Source organism: Oncorhynchus gorbuscha, linkage group LG02 (genome assembly GCF_021184085.1).
Source record: "Oncorhynchus gorbuscha isolate QuinsamMale2020 ecotype Even-year linkage group LG02, OgorEven_v1.0, whole genome shotgun sequence".
NCBI classification, from domain to species: domain Eukaryota; kingdom Metazoa; phylum Chordata; class Actinopteri; order Salmoniformes; family Salmonidae; genus Oncorhynchus; species Oncorhynchus gorbuscha.
In genome coordinates this window covers 928,603-950,250 of record NC_060174.1, presented here as the reverse complement: position 1 = coordinate 950,250, position 21,648 = coordinate 928,603, and the positions used below count along the sequence as shown (strand labels likewise).

Genomic DNA, 21,648 nt, shown 5'->3' with positions numbered 1-21,648 from the left:
AAACAAGACTCTGTAAAGGGGTGTGTAACAAGACTCTGTAAAGGGGTGGGTAACTGGTGGCAGTGAAACAAGACTCTGTAAAGGGGTGTGTAACTGGTGGCAGGGAAGTCAGCCGCAGGAGGGCAGAACTCGGTAATAACCAGGAGCAGTTTAATTTCAACGGCATAAAGAAATAACCAACATGGATACAAAACCCAGCGTGCACCAGTCAACATGTGCACAAGCACTTACAGCAAACAATCCCACACAAGGAAATGGGGGGAACAGAGGGTTAAATACACAACATGTAATGAGGGAATGAGAACCAGGTGTGTGGGAAAACAAGACAAAACAAATGGAAAATGAAAAGTGGATCGACGATGGCTAGAAGCCCGGTGACCCGACCGCCACCCGAACAAGGAGAGGAACCGACTTCGGGAGGAAGTCGTGACAGACACACTGTTTTCACATTTGAGAAATATGGCAAGGCCCGTTTCTCTGTCCATTCTTCCCTGAAACTTATATTTTCATAATTCACCTTTCTTTTGAGACTTTTTCATAGGACATTTTATCTTGATTGCAAGCTGTTTTTCCCCAATCAATGCACAAAGATATATAAAAAAAAAAAATTTAATATAGACATTAGTGATTTTATCAGTGTAATCAGAGTGAAAGTATTAGGATATGTTATTGACACTGGACTGATAATAGAGCCTACTAACCAGATGTGTTTACGTATTGTTTATTATGTAGCAGAGGCCTATGAATGGGCTGTTATTATGATGTAGCAGAGGCCTATGAATGGGCTGTTATTATGATGTAGCAGAGGCCTATGAATGGACTGTTATGATGTAGCAGAGGCCTATGAATGGGCTGTTATTATGATGTAGCAGAGGCCTATGAATGGGCTGTTATGATGTAGCAGAGGCCTATGAATGGGCTGTTATGATGTAGCAGAGGCCTATGAATGGGCTGTTATGATGTAGCAGAGGCCTATGAATGGGCTGTTATTATGTAGCAGAGGCCTATGAATGGGCTGTTATGATGATGTAGCAGAGGCCTATGAATGGGCTGTTATGATGTAGCAGAGGCCTATGAATGGGCTGTTATGATGATGTAGCAGAGGCCTATGAATGGGCTGTTATTATGTAACAGAGGCCTATGAATGGGCTGTTATGATGTAGCAGAGGCCTATGAATGGGCTGTTATTATGATGTAACAGAGGCCTATGAATGGGCTGTTATGATGTAGCAGAGGCCTATGAATGGGCTGTTATGATGTAGCAGAGGCCTATGAATGGGCTGTTATGATGATGTAGCAGAGGCCTATGAATGGGCTGTTATTATGTAACAGAGGCCTATGAATGGGCTGTTATGATGTATGAGGCCTATGAATGGGCTGTTAGCAGAGGCCTATGAATGGGCTGTTATGATGTAACAGAGGCCTATGAATGGGCTGTTATGATGATGTAACAGAGGCCTATGAATGGCTGTTATGATGTAGCAGAGGCCTATGAATGGGCTGTTATTATGATGTAACAGAGGCCTATGAATGGGCTGTTATGATGTAGCAGAGGCCTATGAATGGGCTGTTAATGGGGCCTATGAATGGGCTGTTATTATGATGTAACAGAGGCCTATGAATGGGCTGTTATGATGATGATGTAGCAGAGGCCTATGAATGGGCTGTTATGATGATGTAGCAGAATGGGCTGTTATGAGCCTATGAATGGGCTGTTATGATGATGTAACAGAGGCCTATGAATGGGCTGTTATGATGATGTAGCAGAGGCCTATGAATGGACTGTTATTATGATGTAGCAGAGGCCTATGAATGGGCTGTTATGATGTATGCAGAGGCCTATGAATGGACTGTTATTATGATGTAACAGAGGCCTATGAATGGGCTGTTATTATGATGTAGCAGAGGCCTATGAATGGGCTGTTGAATGGGCTGTTATGATGTAGCAGAGGCCTATGAATGGACTGTTATTATGATGTAACAGAGGCCTATGAATGGGCTGTTATTATGATGTAACAGAGGCCTATGAATGGGCTGTTATTATGATGTAGCAGAGGCCTATGAATGGGCTGTTATTATGATGTAACAGAGGCCTATGAATGGGCTGTTATGATGTAGCAGAGGCCTATGAATGGGCTGTTATGATGTAACAGAGGCCTATGAATGGGCTGTTATGATGTAGCAGAGGCCTATGAATGGGCTGTTATGATGTAGCAGAGGCCTATGAATGGGCTGTTATTATGATGTAGCAGAGGCCTATGAATGGGCTGTTATTATGTAGCAGAGGCCTATGAATGGGCTGTTATTATGTAGCAGAGGCCTATGAATGGGCTGTTATGATGAATGCAGAGGCCTATGAATGGGCTGTTATTATGTAGCAGAGGCCTATGAATGGGCTGTTATTATGATGTAGCAGAGGCCTATGAATGGGCTGTTATTATGATGTAGCAGAGGCCTATGAATGGGCTGTTATGATGATGTAGCAGAGGCCTATGAATGGGCTGTTATGATGATGTAGCAGAGGCCTATGAATGGACTGTTATGTTGTAGCAGAGGCCTATGAATGGGCTGTTATTATGTAGCAGAGGCCTATGAATGGGCTGTTATGATGTAGCAGAGGCCTATGAATGGGCTGTTATGATGTGAGGCCTATGAATGGGCTGTTATGATGTAGAGGCCTATGAATGGGCTGTTATGATGTAACAGAGGCCTATGAATGGGCTGTTATGATGAGAGGCCTATGAATGGGCTGCTGTTATGATGTAACAGAGGCCTATGAATGGTTATGATGTAGCAGAGGCCTATGAATGGGCTGTTAGATGTAGCAGAGGCCTATGAATGGGCTGTTATGAATGGGCTGTTATGATGATGTAGCAGAGGCCTATGAATGGGCTGTTATGATGTAGCATATGAATAGGCTGTTAGAGGCCTATGAATGGGCTGGGCTGTTATGATGTAGCAGAGGCCTATGAATGGGCTGTTATGATGATGTAGCAGAGGCCTATGAATGGGCTGTTATTATGTAACAGAGGCCTATGAATGGGCTGTTATGATGTAGCAGAGGCCTATGAATGGGCTGTTATTATGATGTAACAGAGGCCTATGAATGGGCTGTTATGATGTAGCAGAGGCCTATGAATGGGCTGTTATGATGTAGCAGAGGCCTATGAATGGGCTGCTATGATGATGTAGCAGAGGCCTATGAATGGGCTGTTATTATGTAACAGAGGCCTATGAATGGGCTGTTATGATGTAGCAGAGGCCTATGAATGGGCTGTTATTATGATGTAGCAGAGGCCTATGAATGGACTGTTATGATGATGTAACAGAGGCCTATGAATGGGCTGTTATGATGTAGCAGAGGCCTATGAATGGGCTGTTATGATGTAGCAGAGGCCTATGAATGAGCTGTTATGATGTAGCAGAGGCCTATGAATGGGCTGTTATTATGATGTAGCAGAGGCCTATGAATGAGCTGTTATGATGTAGCAGAGGCCTATGAATGGGCTGTTATTATGATGTAGCAGAGGCCTATGAATGGGCTGTTATTATGATGTAACAGAGGCCTATGAATGGGCTGTTATGATGTAGCAGAGGCCTATGAATGGGCTGTTATGATGATGTAGCAGAGGCCTATGAATGGGCTGTTATGATGATGTAGCAGAGGCCTATGAATGGGCTGTTATGATGATGTAGCAGAGGCCTATGAATGGGCTGTTATGATGATGTAGCAGAGGCCTATGAATGGGCTGTTATGATGATGTAGCAGAGGCCTATGAATGGACTGTTATTATGATGTAGCAGAGGCCTATGAATGGGCTGTTATGATGTAGCAGAGGCCTATGAATGGACTGTTATTATGATGTAACAGAGGCCTATGAATGGGCTGTTATTATGATGTAGCAGAGGCCTATGAATGGGCTGTTATGATGTAGCAGAGGCCTATGAATGGGCTGTTATGATGTAGCAGAGGCCTATGAATGGACTGTTATTATGATGTAACAGAGGCCTATGAATGGGCTGTTATGATGTAGCAGAGGCCTATGAATGGGCTGTTATGATGTAACAGAGGCCTATGAATGGGCTGTTATGATGTAGCAGAGGCCTATGAATGGGCTGCTATGATGTAGCAGAGGCCTATGAATGGGCTGTTATTATGATGTAGCAGAGGCCTATGAATGGGCTGTTATTATGTAGCAGAGGCCTATGAATGGGCTGTTATTATGTAGCAGAGGCCTATGAATGGGCTGTTATTATGTAGCAGAGGCCTATGAATGGGCTGTTATGATGTAGCAGAGGCCTATGAATGGGCTGTTATTATGTAGCAGAGGCCTATGAATGGGCTGTTATTATGATGTAGCAGAGGCCTATGAATGGGCTGTTATTATGATGTAGCAGAGGCCTATGAATGGGCTGTTATGATGATGTAGCAGAGGCCTATGAATGGGCTGTTATGATGATGTAGCAGAGGCCTATGAATGGACTGTTATGTTGTAGCAGAGGCCTATGAATGGGCTGTTATTATGTAGCAGAGGCCTATGAATGGGCTGTTATGATGTAGCAGAGGCCTATGAATGGGCTGCTATGATGTAGCAGAGGCCTATGAATGGGCTGTTATGATGTAGCAGAGGCCTATGAATGGGCTGTTATGATGTAACAGAGGCCTATGAATGGGCTGTTATGATGTAGCAGAGGCCTATGAATGGGCTGCTATTATGATGTAACAGAGGCCTATGAATGGGCTGTTATGATGTAGCAGAGGCCTATGAATGGGCTGTTATTATGATGAGAGGCCTATGAATGGGCTGTTATGATGTAGCAGAGGCCTATGAATGGGCTGTTATGATGTAGCAGAGGCCTATGAATGGGCTGTTATGATGTAGCAGAGGCCTATGAATGGGCTGTTATTATGATGTAGCAGAGGCCTATGAATGGGCTGTTATTATGATGTAGCAGAGGCCTATGAATGGGCTGCTATTATGTTGTTCTATGTTGACTATTAGCAGAGAAAAGGCCAAACCCATTGCAGACCCCTAAAACTATGCTTGTTTAGCTTCAATTTATTGTTTTGGGTGCATACACAGGAGGTCCCATACCAGGAAGTAATGACATCTAATATCAGCCCTGTTTTAAACAAAAAGCTTTCCTCCAACCCTCGCTCTCCTATTCTCCTCCTCTCCTCCCATAGTCTGGTGTGTGTGGGCTGGAGGGCGAGGGTTCACGGGGTCATGGTGTAGGGGTCAGGCGTTGTCTTCGATGGGAAAGACGAGGCGTGTGCTGCGGGACAGGAATTCCTGGTCCATCTCTCTCTTTAGTGCCTCTTCAGATGTGCTGCTGCTCCTCTTCCCGTTGACCCCCCAGCCCCCCGCCCCTCCACTGGATACTCCTTTAGCCGTGATGGCCGTGTCGTCGTCATTCAGGATCAGGTCGGAGTCGTCGTCTCTCAGCTGCTCATGGTTCTGGAAGATGGGAACAGAGACATGAATAGTTCGGCTATAAAAGTCAACTGACATTTACTCCTGAGGTGTTGACTTGTTGCACCCTCTACAACTACTGTGATTATTATTATTTGACCCTGCTGGTCATTTATGAACATTTGAACATCTTGGCCATGTTTTGTTATAATCTCCACCCGGCACAGCCAGAAGAGGACCGGCCACCCCTCAGAGCCTGGTTCCGCTCTAGGTTTCTAGGAGAGTGCTAGAGCAGAGCTAGAGCAGAGCTAGAGCAGAGCTAGAGCAGAGCTAGAGCAGAGCTAGAGCAGAGTTAGAGCAGAGTTAGAGCAGAGCTAGAGCAGAGCTAGAGCAGAGTTAGAGCAGAGTTAGAGCAGAGTTAGAGCAGAGTTAGAGCAGAGTTAGAGCAGAGTTAGAGCAGAGTTAGAGCAGAGTTAGAGCAGAGTTAGAGCAGAGCTAGAGCAGAGTTAGAGCAGAGCTAGAGCAGAGCTAGAGCAGAGCTAGAGCAGAGCTAGAGCAGAGCTAGTTCGTACGGAGAAAGCAACAGTCGATGTACACTGAGTTTACGAAACATTAGGAACACCTTCCTAATATTGAGTTGCACCCTTTGTCTTCAGAATAGCCTCCATTTGTCGGGGCATGGACTCTACGGGGTGTCCAGCGCTCCACAGGGATGCTGGTCCATGTGGACTCTACGGGGTGTCCAGCGCTCCACAGGGATGCTGGACCATGTTGACTCTACGGGGTGTCCAGCGCTCCACAGAGATGCTGGTCCATGTCGACTCCAATGCTTCCCACAGTTGTGTCAAGTTGTCTGGATGTCCTTTGGGTGGTGGACCATTCTTGATACACGCGGGAAACTGTTGAGTGTGAAAAACCCAGCAGCGTTGCAGTTCTTGACACAAACCGGTGCACCTGGCACCATACCCTGTTCAAAAGGCACTTAAATATTTTATCTTGCTATTCACCCTCTGAATGGCACACACACAATCCATGTGTAGTTGTCTCAAGGCTTAAAAAATCTTCTTTAACCTGTCTCCTCCCCTTCATCTACACTGATTGAAGTGGATTTAACAAGTGACATCAATAAGGGATCATATCTTTCACCTGGTCGGTCTGTCATGGAAAGAGCAGGTGTTCCCAATGTTTTGTCAATGTAGCTACATCGTAATGATCAATGTTTCCTTCCATCATACTGTGACATATAAAGCTCTGATCGGGTTGGACCGCCAATCAATGCCACTGGTCCCCAGGGTGTAGGGAGTGTGTGTGTGTGTGTGTTGAGTTTATATAGTGTCGGTGGACTCAGATTACAGCCTGGTGAAACGGATCAAAGTTAGTAATCGGGATTACATCATCTGGCGGCAGGGAAGCCTAGTGGTTAGAGCGTTGGACTAGTAACCGAAAGGTTGCAAGATCAAATCCCTGAGCTGACAAAGTACAAATCTGTCGTTCTACCCCAGAATAAGGTTCCCCTGTAGGCTGTCATTGAAAATAAGAATTTGTTCTTAACTGATTTGACTAGTTAAATAAAGGTTAAACAAAAAACAATCTGGATGAGTGACCGAATCAACATTTATCTGGAATGAGATAACCCTAAAGGAAAGCTCTACATCCACTGGTCAGTGGACAGGATGTACTAGGTATTTATCTGGAATGAGAGGAAAGCTCTACATCCAACAGTCAGTGACAGGATGTACTTGGTATTTATCTGGAATGAGAGGAAAGCTCTACATCCAACAGTCAGTGAACAGGATGTACTTGGGAATCAGTCAGTGGACAGGATGTACTTGGTATTTATCTGGAATGAGATAACCCTAAAGGAAAACTCTACATCCAACAGTCAGTGGACAGGATGTACTTGGTATTTATCTGGAATGAGATAACCCTAAAGGAAAGCTCTACATCCAACAGTCAGTGGACAGGATGTACTTGCTATTTATCTGGAATGAGAGGAAAGCTCTACATCCAACAGTCAGTGGACAGGATGTACTTGCTATTTATCTGGAATGAGAGGAAAGCTCTACATCCAACAGTCAGTGGACAGGATGTACTTGGTATTTATCTGGAATGAGAGGAAAGCTCTTACATCCCACAGTCAGTGGACAGGATGTACTTGGTATTTATCTGGAATGAGATAACCCTAAAGGAAAGCTCTACATCCCACAGTCAGTGGACAGGATGTACTTGGTATTTATCTGGAATGAGAGGAAAGCTCTACATCCCACAGTCAGTGGACAGGATGTACTTGCTATTTATCTGGAATGAGAGGAAAGCTCTACATCCCACAGTCAGTGGACAGGATGTACTTGCTATTTATCTGGAATGAGAGGAAAGCTCTACATCCAGTCAGTGGACAGGTTGTACTTGCTATTTATCTGGAATGAGAGGAAAGCTCTACATCCCACAGTCAGTGGACAGGATGTACTTGCTATTTATCTGGAATGAGATAACCCTAAAGGAAAGCTCTACATCCCACAGTCAGTGGACAGGATGTACTTGCTATTTATCTGGAATGAGAGGAAAGCTCTACATCCCACAGTCAGTGGACAGGATGTACTTGCTATTTATCTGGAATGAGAGGAAAGCTCTACATCCCACAGTCAGTGGACAGGATGTACTTGCTATTTATCTGGAATGAGAGGAAAGCTCTACATCCAGTCAGTGGACAGGTTGTACTTGCTATTTATCTGGAATGAGAGGAAAGCTCTACATCCCACAGTCAGTGGACAGGATGTACTTGGTATTTATCTGGAATGAGATAACCCTAAAGGAAAGCTCTACATCCAACAGTCAGTGGACAGGATGTACTTGGTATTTATCTGGAATGAGATAACCCTAAAGGAAAGCTCTACATCCCACAGTCAGTGGACAGGATGTACTTGGTATTTATCTGGAATGAGAGGAAAGCTCTACATCCCACAGTCAGTGGACAGGATGTACTTGCTATTTATCTGGAATGAGAGGAAAGCTCTACATCCCACAGTCAGTGGACAGGATGTACTTGCTATTTATCTGGAATGAGAGGAAAGCTCTACATCCCACAGTCAGTGGACAGGATGTACTTGCTATTTATCTGGAATGAGAGGAAAGCTCTACATCCCACAGTCAGTGGACAGGATGTACTTGCTATTTATCTGGAATGAGAGGAAAGCTCTACATCCAACAGTCAGTGGACAGGATGTACTTGGTATTTATCTGGAATGAGATAACCCTAAAGGAAAGCTCTACATGCCACAGTCAGTGGACAGGATGTACTTGGTATTTATCTGGAATGAGATAACCCTAAAGGAAAGCTCTACATCCAACAGTCAGTGGACAGGATGTACTTGGTATTTATCTGGAATGAGGTAACCCTAAAGGAAAGCTCTACATCAACAGTCAGTGGACAGGATGTACTTGGTATTTATCTGGAATGAGATAACCCTAAAGGAAAGCTCTACATCCAACAGTCAGTGGACAGGATGTACTTGGTATTTATCTGGAATGAGAGGAAAGCTCTACATCCCACAGTCAGTGGACAGGATGTACTTGGTATTTATCTGGAATGAGATAACCCTAAAGGAAAGCTCTACATCCAACAGTCAGTGGACAGGATGTACTTGGTATTTATCTGGAATGAGGTAACCCTAAAGGAAAGCTCTACATCAACAGTCAGTGGACAGGATGTACTTGGTATTTATCTGGAATGAGATAACCCTAAAGGAAAGCTCTACATCCAACAGTCAGTGGACAGGATGTACTTGGTATTTATCTGGAATGAGAGGAAAGCTCTACATCCCACAGTCAGTGGACAGGATGTACTTGGTATTTATCTGGAATGAGAGGAAAGCTCTACATCCCACAGTCAGTGGACAGGATGTACTTGGTATTTATCTGGAATGAGAGGAAAGCTCTACATCCAACAGTCAGTGGACAGGATGTACTTGGTATTTATCTGGAATGAGAGGAAAGCTCTACATCCCACAGTCAGTGGACAGGATGTACTTGGTATTTATCTGGAATGAGATAACCCTAAAGGAAAGCTCTACATCCAACAGTCAGTGGACAGGATGTACTTGGTATTTATCTGGAATGAGATAACCCTAAAGGAAAGCTCTACATCCCACAGTCAGTGGACAGGATGTACTTGGTATTTATCTGGAATGAGATAACCCTAAAGGAAAGCTCTACATCCCACAGTCAGTGGACAGGATGTACTTGGTATTTATCTGGAATGAGATAACCCTAAAGGAAAGCTCTACATCCCACAGTCAGTGGACAGGATGTACTTGGTATTTATCTGGAATGAGAGGAAAGCTCTACATCCAACAGTCAGTGGACAGGATGTACTTGCTATTTATCTGGAATGAGAGGAAAGCTCTACATCCCACAGTCAGTGGACAGGATGTACTTGCTATTTATCTGGAATGAGAGGAAAGCTCTACATCCAACAGTCAGTGGACAGGATGTACTTGGTATTTATCTGGAATGAGATAACCCTAAAGGAAAGCTCTACATCCAACAGTCAGTGGACAGGATGTACTTGGTATTTATCTGGAATGAGATAACCCTAAAGGAAAGCTCTACATCCAACAGTCAGTGGACAGGATGTACTTGGTTTTATCTGGAATGAGAGGAAAGCTCTACATCCCACAGTCAGTGGACAGGATGTACTTGCTATTTATCTGGAATGAGAGGAAAGCTCTACATCCAACAGTCAGTGGACAGGATGTACTTGGTATTTATCTGGAATGAGAGGAAAGCTCTACATCCCACAGTCAGTGGACAGGATGTACTTGGTATTTATCTGGAATGAGATAACCCTAAAGGAAAGCTCTACATCCAACAGTCAGTGGACAGGATGTACTTGGTATTTATCTGGAATGAGATAACCCTAAAGGAAAGCTCTACATCCCACAGTCAGTGGACAGGATGTACTTGGTATTTATCTGGAATGAGATAACCCTAAAGGAAAGCTCTACATCCCACAGTCAGTGGACAGGATGTACTTGGTATTTATCTGGAATGAGAGGAAAGCTCTACATCCCACAGTCAGTGGACAGGATGTACTTGGTATTTATCTGGAATGAGAGGAAAGCTCTACATCCCACAGTCAGTGGACAGGATGTACTTGGTATTTATCTGGAATGAGAGGAAAGCTCTACATCCCACAGTCAGTGGACAGGATGTACTTGGTATTTATCTGGAATGAGAACCCTAAAGGAAAGCTCTACATCCAACAGTCAGTGGACAGGATGTACTTGGTATTTATCTGGAATGAGAGGAAAGCTCTACATCCAACAGTCAGTGGACAGGATGTATTTGGTATTTATCTGGAATGAGATAACCCTAAAGGAAAGCTCTACATCCAACAGTCAGTGGACAGGATGTACTTGGTATTTATCTGGAATGAGAGGAAAGCTCTACATCCAACAGTCAGTGGACAGGATGTACTTGGTATTTATCTGGAATGAGAGGAAAGCTCTACATCCCACAGTCAGTGGACAGGATGTACTTGGTATTTATCTGGAATGAGATAACCCTAAAGGAAAGCTCTACATCCAACAGTCAGTGGACAGGATGTACTTGGTATTTATCTGGAATGAGATAACCCTAAAGGAAAGCTCTACATCCCACAGTCAGTGGACAGGATGTACTTGGTATTTATCTGGAATGAGATAACCCTAAAGGAAAGCTCTACATCCCACAGTCAGTGGACAGGATGTACTTGGTATTTATCTGGAATGAGAGGAAAGCTCTACATCCCACAGTCAGTGGACAGGATGTACTTGGTATTTATCTGGAATGAGATAACCCTAAAGGAAAGCTCTACATCCACAGTCAGTGGACAGGATGTACTTGGTATTTATCTGGAATGAGAGGAAAGCTCTACATCCCACAGTCAGTGGACAGGATGTACTTGGTATTTATCTGGAATGAGATAACCCTAAAGGAAAGCTCTACATCCAACAGTCAGTGGACAGGATGTACTTGGTATTTATCTGGAATGAGATAACCCTAAAGGAAAGCTCTACATCCAACAGTCAGTGGACAGGATGTACTTGGTATTTATCTGGAATGAGAGGAAAGCTCTACATCCCACAGTCAGTGGACAGGATGTACTTGGTATTTATCTGGAATGAGAGGAAAGCTCTACATCCCACAGTCAGTGGACAGGATGTACTTGGTATTTATCTGGAATGAGAGGAAAGCTCTACATCCCACAGTCAGTGGACAGGATGTACTTGGTATTTATCTGGAATGAGAACCCATCCCAAGTCAGTGGACAGGATGTACTCTTTATCTGGAATCCAACCCAGTCAGTGGACAGGATGTACTTGGTATTTATCTGGAATGAGAGGAAAGCTCTACATCCAACAGTCAGTGGACAGGATGTATTTGGTATTTATCTGGAATGAGATAACCCTAAAGGAAAGCTCTACATCCAACAGTCAGTGGACAGGATGTACTTGGTATTTATCTGGAATGAGAGGAAAGCTCTACATCCAACAGTCAGTGGACAGGATGTACTTGCTATTTATCTGGAATGAGAGGAAAGCTCTACATCCCAGTCAGTGGACAGGATGTACTTGGTATTTATCTGGAATGAGATAACCCTAAAGGAAAGCTCTACATCCCACAGTCAGTGGACAGGATGTACTTGGTATTTATCTGGAATGAGAGGAAAGCTCTACATCCACTGGTCAGTGGACAGGATGTACTTGGTATTTATCTGGAATGAGGTAACCCTAAAGGAAAGCTCTACATCAACCGGTTCTCCCCATTAAGCAGCGGGTCGGTGTCAGAGGCCGAGTCTTCTCTGGTCTCTACTCCTCCCGTTACGGGGTCTGAGACGCCGAAGCTTCCCACCATTAGCTCTGACAAATTGAAAACTCTAGTCATTGGCGACTCCATTACCCGCAGTATTAGACTTAAAGCGAATCATCCAGCGATCATACACTGTTTACCCGGGGGCAGGGCTACCGACGTTAAGGCTAATCTGAAGATGGTGCTGGCTAAAGCTAAAACTGGCGAGTGTAGAGAGTATAGAGATATTGTTATCCACGTTAGCACCAACGATGTTAGGATGAAACAGTCAGAGATCACCAAGCGCAACATAGCTTCTGCGTGCATATCAGCTAGAAAGATGTGTCGGCATCGAGTAATTGTCTCTGGCCCCTCCCAGTTAGGGGAGTGATGAGCTCTACAGCAGAGTCTCACAACTCAATCGCTGGTTGAAAACTGTTTTCTGCCCCTCCCAAAAGATAGAATTTGTAGATAATTGGCCCTCTTTCTGGGACTCGCCCACAAACAGGACCAAGCCTGACCTGCTGAGGAGTGACGGACTCCATCCTAGCTGGAGGGGTGCTCTCATCTTATCTGCCAACATAGACAGGGCTCTAACTCCTCTAGCTCCACAATGAAATAGGGTGCAGGCCAGGCAGCAGGCTATTAGCCAGCCTGCCAGCATAGTGGAGTCTGCCACTAGCATAGTTAGTGTAGTCAGCTTAGCTATCACCATTGAGACCGTGTCTGTGCCTCGACCTGGGTTGGGCAAAACTAAACATGGCGGTGTTTGCCTTAGCAATCTCACTAGGATAAAGACCACCTCCATTCCTGTCATTACTGAAAGAGATCATGATACCTCACATCTCAAAATAGGGCTACTTAATGTTAGATCCCTTACTTCAAAGGCAATTATAGTCAATGAACTAATCACTGATCATAATCTTGATGTGATTGGCCTGACTGAAACATGGCTTAAGCCTGATGAATTTACTGTGTTAAATGAGGCCTCACCTCCTGGCTACACTAGTGACCATATCCCCCGTGCATCCCGCAAAGGCGGAGGTGTTGCTAACATTTACGATAGCAAATTTCAATTTACAAAAAGAAAATGACGTTTCGTCTTTTGAGCTTCTAGTCATGAAATCTATGCAGCCTACTCAATCACTTTTTATAGCTACTGTTTACAGGCCTCCTGGGCCATATACAGCGTTTCTCACTGAGTTCCCTGAATTCCTATCAGACCTTGTAGTCATTGCAGATAATATTCTAATCTTTGGTGACTTTAATATTCACATGGAAAAGTCCACAGACCCACTCCAAAAGGCTTTTGGAGCCATCATCGACTCAGTGGGTTTTGTCCAACATGTCTCTGGACCCACTCACTCTCACAGTCATACGCTGGACCTAGTTTTGTCCCATGGAATAAATGTTGTGGATCTTAATGTTTTTCCTCATAATCCTGGACTATCAGACCACCATTTTATTACGTTTGCAATTGCAACAAATAATCTGCTCAGACCCCAACCAAGGAACATCAAAAGTCGTGCTATAAATTCACAGACAACACAAAGATTCCTTGATGCCCTTCCAGACTCCCTCTGCCTACCCAAGGACGCCAGAGGACAAAAATCCGTTAACCACCTAACTGAGGATCTCAATTTAACCTTGCGCAATACCCTAGATGCAGTTGCACCCCTAAAAACTAAAAAAATGTCTCATAAGAAACTAGCTCCATGGTACACAGAAAATACCCGAGCTCTGAAGCAAGCTTCCAGAAAATTGAACGGAAATGGCGCCACACCAAACTGGAAGTCTTCCGACTAGCTTGGAAGGATGGTACCGTGCAGTACCGAAGAGCCCTTACTGCTGCTCGATCGTCCTATTTTTCTAACTTAATTGAGGAAAATAAGAACAATCCGAAATTCCTTTTTGATACTGTGGCAAAGCTAACTAAAAAGCAGCATTCCCCAAGAGAGGATGACTTGCACTTTAGCAGTGATAAATTCATGAACTTCTTTGAGGAAAAGATTATGATTATTAGAAAGCAAATTACGGACTCCTCTTTAAACCTGCGTATTCCTCCAAACCTCAGTTGTCCTGAGTCTGCACAACTCTGCCAGGACCTAGGATCAAGAGAGACGCTCAAGTGTTTTAGTACTATATCTCTTGACACAATGATGAAAATAATCATGGCCTCTAAACCTTCAAGCTGTATACTGGACCCTATTCCAACTAAACTACTGAAAGAGCTGCTTCCTGTGCTTGGCCCTCCTATGTTGAACATAATAAACGGCTCTCTATCCACTGGATGTGTACCAAACTCACTAAAAGTGGCAGTAATAAAGCCTCTCTTGAAAAAGCCAAACCTTGACCCAGAAAATATAAAAAACTATCGGCCTATATCAAATCTTCCATTCCTCTCAAAGATTTTAGAGGGCTGTTGCGCAGCAACTCACTGCCTTCCTGAAGACAAACAATGTATACGAAATGCTTCAGTCTGGTTTTAGACCCCATCATAGCACTGAGACGGCACTTGTGAAGGTGGTAAATGACATTTTGATGGCATCGGACCGAGGCTCTGCATCTGTCCTCGTGCTCCTAGACCTTAGTGCTGCTTTTGATACCATCGATCACCACATTCTTTTGGAGAGATTGGAAACCCAAATTGGTCTACACGGACATGTTCTGGCCTGGTTTGGGTCTTATCTGTCGGAAAGATATCAGTTTGTCTCTGTGAATGGTTTGTCCTCTGACAAATCAACTGTACATTTCGGTGTTCCTCAAGGTTCTGTTTTAGGACCACTATTGTTTTCACTATATATTTTACCTCTTGGGGATGTTATTCGAAAACATAATGTAAACTTTCACTGCTATGCGGATGACACACAGCTGTACATTTCAATGAAACACGGTGAAGCACCAAAATTGCCCTCGCTAGAAGCATGTGTTTCAGACATAAGGAAGTGGATGGCTGCAAACTTTCTACTATTAAACTCGGACAAAACAGAGATGCTTGTTCTAGGTCCCAAGAAACAAAGAGATCTTCTGTTGAATCTGACAATTAATCTTAATGGTTGTACAGTCGTCTCAAATAAAACTGTGAAGGACCTCGGCGTTACTCTGGACCCTGATCTCTCTTTTGAAGAACATATCAAGACCATTTCGAGGACAGCTTTTTTCCATCTACGTAACATTGCAAAAATCAGAAACTTTCTGTCCAAAAATGATGCAGAAAAATTAATCCATGCTTTTGTCACTTCTAGGTTAGACTACTGCAATGCTCTATTTTCCGGCTACCCGGATAAAGCACTAAATAAACTTCAGTTAGTGCTAAATACGGCTGCTAGAATCCTGACTAGAACCAAAAAATTTGATCATATTACTCCAGTGCTAGCCTCTCTACACTGGCTTCCTGTCAAAGCAAGGGCTGATTTCAAGGTTTTACTGCTAACCTACAAAGCATTACATGGGCTTGCTCCTACCTACCTCTCTGATTTGGTCCTGCCGTACATACCTATACGTACGCTACGGTCACAAGACGCAGGCCTCCTAATTGTCCCTAGAATTTCTAAGCAAACAGCTGGAGGCAGGGCTTTCTCCTATAGAGCTCCATTTTTATGGAACGGTCTGCCTACCCATGTCAGAGACGCAAACTCGGTCTCAACCTTTAAGTCTTTACTGAAGACTCATCTCTTCAGTGGGTCATATGATTGAGTGTAGTCTGGCCCAGGAGTGGGAAGGTGAACGGAAAGGCTCTGGAGCAACGAACCGCCCTTGCTGTCTCTGCCTGGCCGGTTCCCCTTTTTCCACTGGGATTCTCTGCCTCTAACCCTGTTACGGGGGCTGAGTCACTGGCTTGCTGGGGCTCTCTCGTGCCGTCCCTGGGGGGGTGCGTCACCTGGGTGGGTTGATTCACTGTTGTGGTCGGCCTGTCTGGGTTTCCCCCTTTGGGTTGTACCGTGTCGGAGATCTTTGTGGGCTATACTCGGCCTTGTCTCAGGATGGTAAGTTGGTGGTTGTAGATTTCCCTCTAGTGGTGTGGGGGCTGTGCTTTGGCAAGTGGGTGGGGTTATATCCTTCCTGTTTGGCCCTGTCCGGGGGTGTCCTCGGATGGGGCCACAGTGTCTCCTGACCCCTCCTGTCTCAGCCTCCAGTATTTATGCTGCAGTAGTTTATGTGTCGGGGGGCTAGGGTCAGTTTGTTTATCTGGAGTACTTCTCCTGTCCTATTCGGTGTCCTGTGTAAATCTAAGTGTGCGTTCTCTAATTCTCTCCTTCTCTCCTTCTTTCTCTCTCTCGGAGGACCTGAGCCCTAGAACCATGCCCCAGGACTACCTGACATGATGACTCCTTGCTGTCCCCAGTCCACCTGGCCATGCTGCTGCTCCAGTTTCAACTGGCCTGGGCCCTAGGACCATGTCCCAGGACTACCTGACATGAGGACTCCTTGCTGTCCCCAGTCCACCTGGCCATGCTCCTGCTCCAGTTTCAACTGTTCTGCCTTACTATTATTCAACCATGCTGGTCATTTATGAACATTTGAACATCTTGGCCACGTTCTGTTATAATCTCCACCCGGCACAGCCAGAAGAGGACTGGCCACCCCACATATGCTCTCTCTAATTCTCTCTTTCTTTCTCTCTCTCGGAGGACCTGAGCCCTAGGACCGTGCCCCAGGACTACCTGACATGATGGCTCCTTGCTGTCCCCAGTCCACCTGACTGTGCTGCTGCTCCAGTTTCAACTGTTCTGCCTTATTATTATTTGACCATGCTGGTCATTTATGAACATTTGAACATCTTGGTCATTTTCTGTTATAATCTCTACCCGGCACAGCCAGAAGAGGACTGGCCACCCCACATAGCCCGGTTCCTCTCTAGGTTTCTTCCTAGGTTTTGGCCTTTCTAGGGAGTTTTTCCTAGCCACCGTGCTTTTACACCTGCATTGTTTGCTGTTTGGGGTTTTAGGCTGGGTTTCTGTACAGCACTTTGAGATATCAGCTGATGTACGAAGGGCTATATAAATAAATTTGATTTGATTTGATTTGGACAGGATGTACTTGGTATTTATCTGGAATGAGATAACCCTAAAGGAAAGCTCTACATCCCACAGTCAGTGGACAGGATGTACTTGGTATTTATCTGGAATGAGAGGAAAGCTCTACATCCAACAGTCAGTGGACAGGATGTACTTGCTATTTATCTGGAATGAGAGGAAAGCTCTACATCCAACAGTCAGTGGACAGGATGTACTTGGTATTTATCTGGAATGAGAGGAAAGCTCTACATCCCACAGTCAGTGGACAGGATGTACTTGGTATTTATCTGGAATGAGATAACCCTAAAGGAAAGCTCTACATCCAACAGTCAGTGGACAGGATGTACTTGGTATTTATCTGGAATGAGAGGAAAGCTCTTACATCCCACAGTCAGTGGACAGGATGTACTTGCTATTTATCTGGAATGAGAGGAAAGCTCTACATCCCACAGTCAGTAGACAGGATGTACTTGGTATTTATCTGGAATGAGAGGAAAGCTCTACATCCCACAGTCAGTGGACAGGATGTACTTGCTATTTATCTGGAATGAGAGGAAAGCTCTACATCCAACAGTCAGTGGACAGGATGTACTTGGGAATGATTTATCTGGAATGAGATTTATCTGGAATGAGCTCTACATCCCACAGTCAGTGGACAGGATGTACTTGGTATTTATCTGGAATGAGAGGAAAGCTCTACATCCCACAGTCAGTGGACAGGATGTACTTGCTATTTATCTGGAATGAGAGGAAAGCTCTACATCCCACAGTCAGTGGACAGGATGCACTTGGTATTTATCTGGAATGAGAGGAAAGCTCTACATCCCACAGTCAGTGGACAGGATGTACTTGGTATTTATCTGGAATGAGATAACCCTAAAGGAAAGCTCTACATCCCACAGTCAGTGGACAGGATGTACTTGGTATTTATCTGGAATGAAAGGAAAGCTCTACATCCCACAGTCAGTGGACAGGATGTACTTGCTATTTATCTGGAATGAGAGGAAAGCTCTACATCCCACAGTCAGTGGACAGGATGTACTTGGTATTTATCTGGAATGAGATAACCCTAAAGGAAAGCTCTACATCACACAGTCAGTGGACAGGATGTACTTGGTATTTATCTGGAATGAGAGGACAGCTCTACATCCACTGGTCAGTGGACAGGATGTACTTGCTATTTATCTGGAATGAGAGGAAAGCTCTACATCCCACAGTCAGTGGACAGGATGTACTTGCTATTTATCTGGAATGAGAGGAAAGCTCTACATCCCACAGTCAGTGGACAGGATGTACTTGCTATTTATCTGGAATGAGAGGAAAGCTCTACATCCCACAGTCAGTGGACAGGATGTACTTGGTATTTATCTGGAATGAGAACCCTAAAGGAAAGCTCTACATCCCACAGTCAGTGGACAGGATGTACTTGGTATTTATCTGGAATGAAAGGAAAGCTCTACATCCCACAGTCAGTGGACAGGATGTACTTGCTATTTATCTGGAATGAGAGGAAAGCTCTACATCCCACAGTCAGTGGACAGGATGTACTTGGTATTTATCTGGAATGAGATAACGCTAAAGGAAAGCTCTACATCCCACAGTCAGTGGACAGGATGTACTTGGTATTTATCTGGAATGAGAGGAAAGCTCTACCTGGCCATGCTCCCCTGCTCAGTTTCAACTGTTCATCCCACAGTCAGTGGACAGGATGTACTTGCTATTTATCTGGAATGAGAGGAAAGCTCTACATCCCACAGTCAGTGGACAGGATGTACTTGGTATTTATCTGGAATGAGAGGAAAGCTCTACATCCACTGGTCAGTGGACAGGATGTACTTGCTATTTATCTGGAATGAGAGGAAAGCTCTACATCCAACAGTCAGTGGACAGGATGTACTTGGTATTTATCTGGAATGAGAGGAAAGCGCTACATCCCACAGTCAGTGGACAGGATGTACTTGGTATTTATCTGGAATGAGAGGAAAGCTCTACATCCCACAGTCAGTGGACAGGATGTACTTGGTATTTATCTGGAATGAGAGGAAAGCTCTACATCCCACAGTCAGTGGACAGGATGTACTTGGTATTTATCTGGAATGAGAGGAAAGCTCTACATCCCACAGTCAGTGGACAGGATGTACTTGGTATTTATCTGGAATGAGAGGAAAGCTCTACATCCACTGGTCAGTGGACAGGATGTACTTGCTATTTATCTGGAATGAGAGGAAAGCTCTACATCCAACAGTCAGTGGACAGGATGTACTTGGTATTTATCTGGAATGAGAGGAAAGCTCTACATCCCACAGTCAGTGGACAGGATGTACTTGGTATTTATCTGGAATGAGAGGAAAGCTCTACATCCCACAGTCAGTGGACAGGATGTACTTGGTATTTATCTGGAATGAGAGGAAAGCTCTACATCCCACAGTCAGTGGACAGGATGTACTTGGTATTTATCTGGAATGAGAGGAAAGCTCTACATCCACTGGTCAGTGGACAGGATGTACTTGCTATTTATCTGGAATGAGAGGAAAGCTCTACATCCAACAGTCAGTGGACAGGATGTACTTGGTATTTATCTGGAATGAGAGGAAAGCTCTACATCCCACAGTCAGTGGACAGGATGTACTTGGTATTTATCTGGAATGAGAGGAAAGCTCTACATCCCACAGTCAGTGGACAGGATGTACTTGGTATTTATCTGGAATGAGAGGAAAGCTCTACATCCCACAGTCAGTGGACAGGATGTACTTGGTATTTATCTGGAATGAGAGGAAAGCTCTACATCCCACAGTCAGTGGACAGGATGTACTTGGTATTTATCTGGAATGAGAGGAAAGCTCTACATCCACTGGTCAGTGGACAGGATGTACTTGGTATTTATCTGGAATGAGAGGAAAGCTCTACATCCACTGGTCAGTGGACAGGATGTACTTGGTATTTATCTGGAATGAGAGGAAAGCTCTACATCCCACAGTCAGTGGACAGGATGTACTTGGTATTTATCATTCAGACGAACAGCAGAGAAGCAAAACACGACTTGTTTTGGATTTAACTGTTGATTGTTCCATTAATGTTAACAGTTAAATACTAACGATAATCTACAACATCTTGAGCATAAAAACATTATTAATAAGGACATTTCAGACGGTGTGAAAGGTAAAAACATTTAAAAAATCAAGGCTGTAGAAGTTGTAGAAGCTCTCCCATAGGTTATTTAGCTAAGGGAAGCAAAATGGGAGGGGTCCAGTACTGGCGTAATGCAGATTCTCTGGACCCCTCCCCACAAGGTCGGAGTTCGGGCAACTTCAGATACATGTTTATTGGTAGGCCTATTAGGTTGTCGATTCCGGGACTAAAATGACAGGTGTGGTGGTTTTTGCTCGTGCACATAACTACATTACCAGAGCTCCCCCCAATAAAACTTCTCATCCGAAAAAGGGCTTTAGTCTTGAATGATGCCGAGATATACCAGACAGAAGGGTCTGTTGATATTACAACCACACAACTCAAACACCGGTTCACCAGGATGAAGAAAATCTCAAAATGCTTTTTTTGAACCTTCATGAACGGTTGTTAGCTGAAGATGATCATCTGCCAATGTGTTGTCTGTCCAGTATCCAGTATGGTATGGTCCAGATAACCTGTCCCCAGAGATTCCTATACAGTTTCTCTCTATAACGTGTTGGGGCCGGCAATTAAGGAGAATGAGGCTCAATGTTACAGAACTACTGTATTTGAAGCATCACTCCCTTCTGCCCAGTTTCCCAGATATTACTGTAATACATTACTGTAAGTAATAACTGTACTGCGTACTGGTGGCAGAGAGGGCGCAGTGTATAATAAAAATCACCGTAAACAGAAACAATCAATACAATGGTTATAAAACCAGTCGCACGCCAGAATAAACAGCACAAGCACATACAATAAACAATTCCGGACATGGACATGGGGCGGGGGGGGGGCAGAGGGTTAAATACACAACATGTAATGATGGAATTGAAACCAGGTGTGTGGGAAGACAAGACAAAACAAATGGAAAATGAAAAATAGATCAATGATGGCTAGAAGACCGGCGACGCTGACCGCCACCCGAACAAGGAGAGGAACCAACTTTGGCGGAAGTCGTTACTACGGCAATCAAGCTGTTTTTACCATCCCTGTAACTGTTGCAGAGAAATAGGAAAAACTCAACTAAAACTCATAGAGGTACCTAAGATGGAAGCATTAGGCTCTGGGTGCGAGACTGGTATGTTCTGTTGAACACCTTAGTAAACTCCACTCACTGGCATCGTCCTTAACCACAGCATATCCCCTTACTTTCAATCAGTTGAGTTATTTATTTTCCTACAGATGAGAGGAGCCAGAACACTAGAGGGCTGATGGAT

At 44.4% G+C, this 21,648-nt stretch overlaps 1 protein-coding gene across 1 annotated transcript in view; it reads right to left on the bottom strand.

The window, feature by feature from the left end:
* Positions 1 to 4,847: 4,847 nt before the first annotated feature.
* Positions 4,848 to 21,648, bottom strand: part of slc9a7 (solute carrier family 9 member 7) — a 150,976-nt gene continuing 134,175 nt past the window's right edge. The window contains exon 16 of the mRNA XM_046299492.1: positions 4,848 to 5,459. Within this exon, the coding sequence (XP_046155448.1) occupies positions 5,241 to 5,459 (219 nt within the window). The 3' untranslated portion in view covers positions 4,848 to 5,240. The remainder of the gene's footprint in view (positions 5,460 to 21,648) is intronic.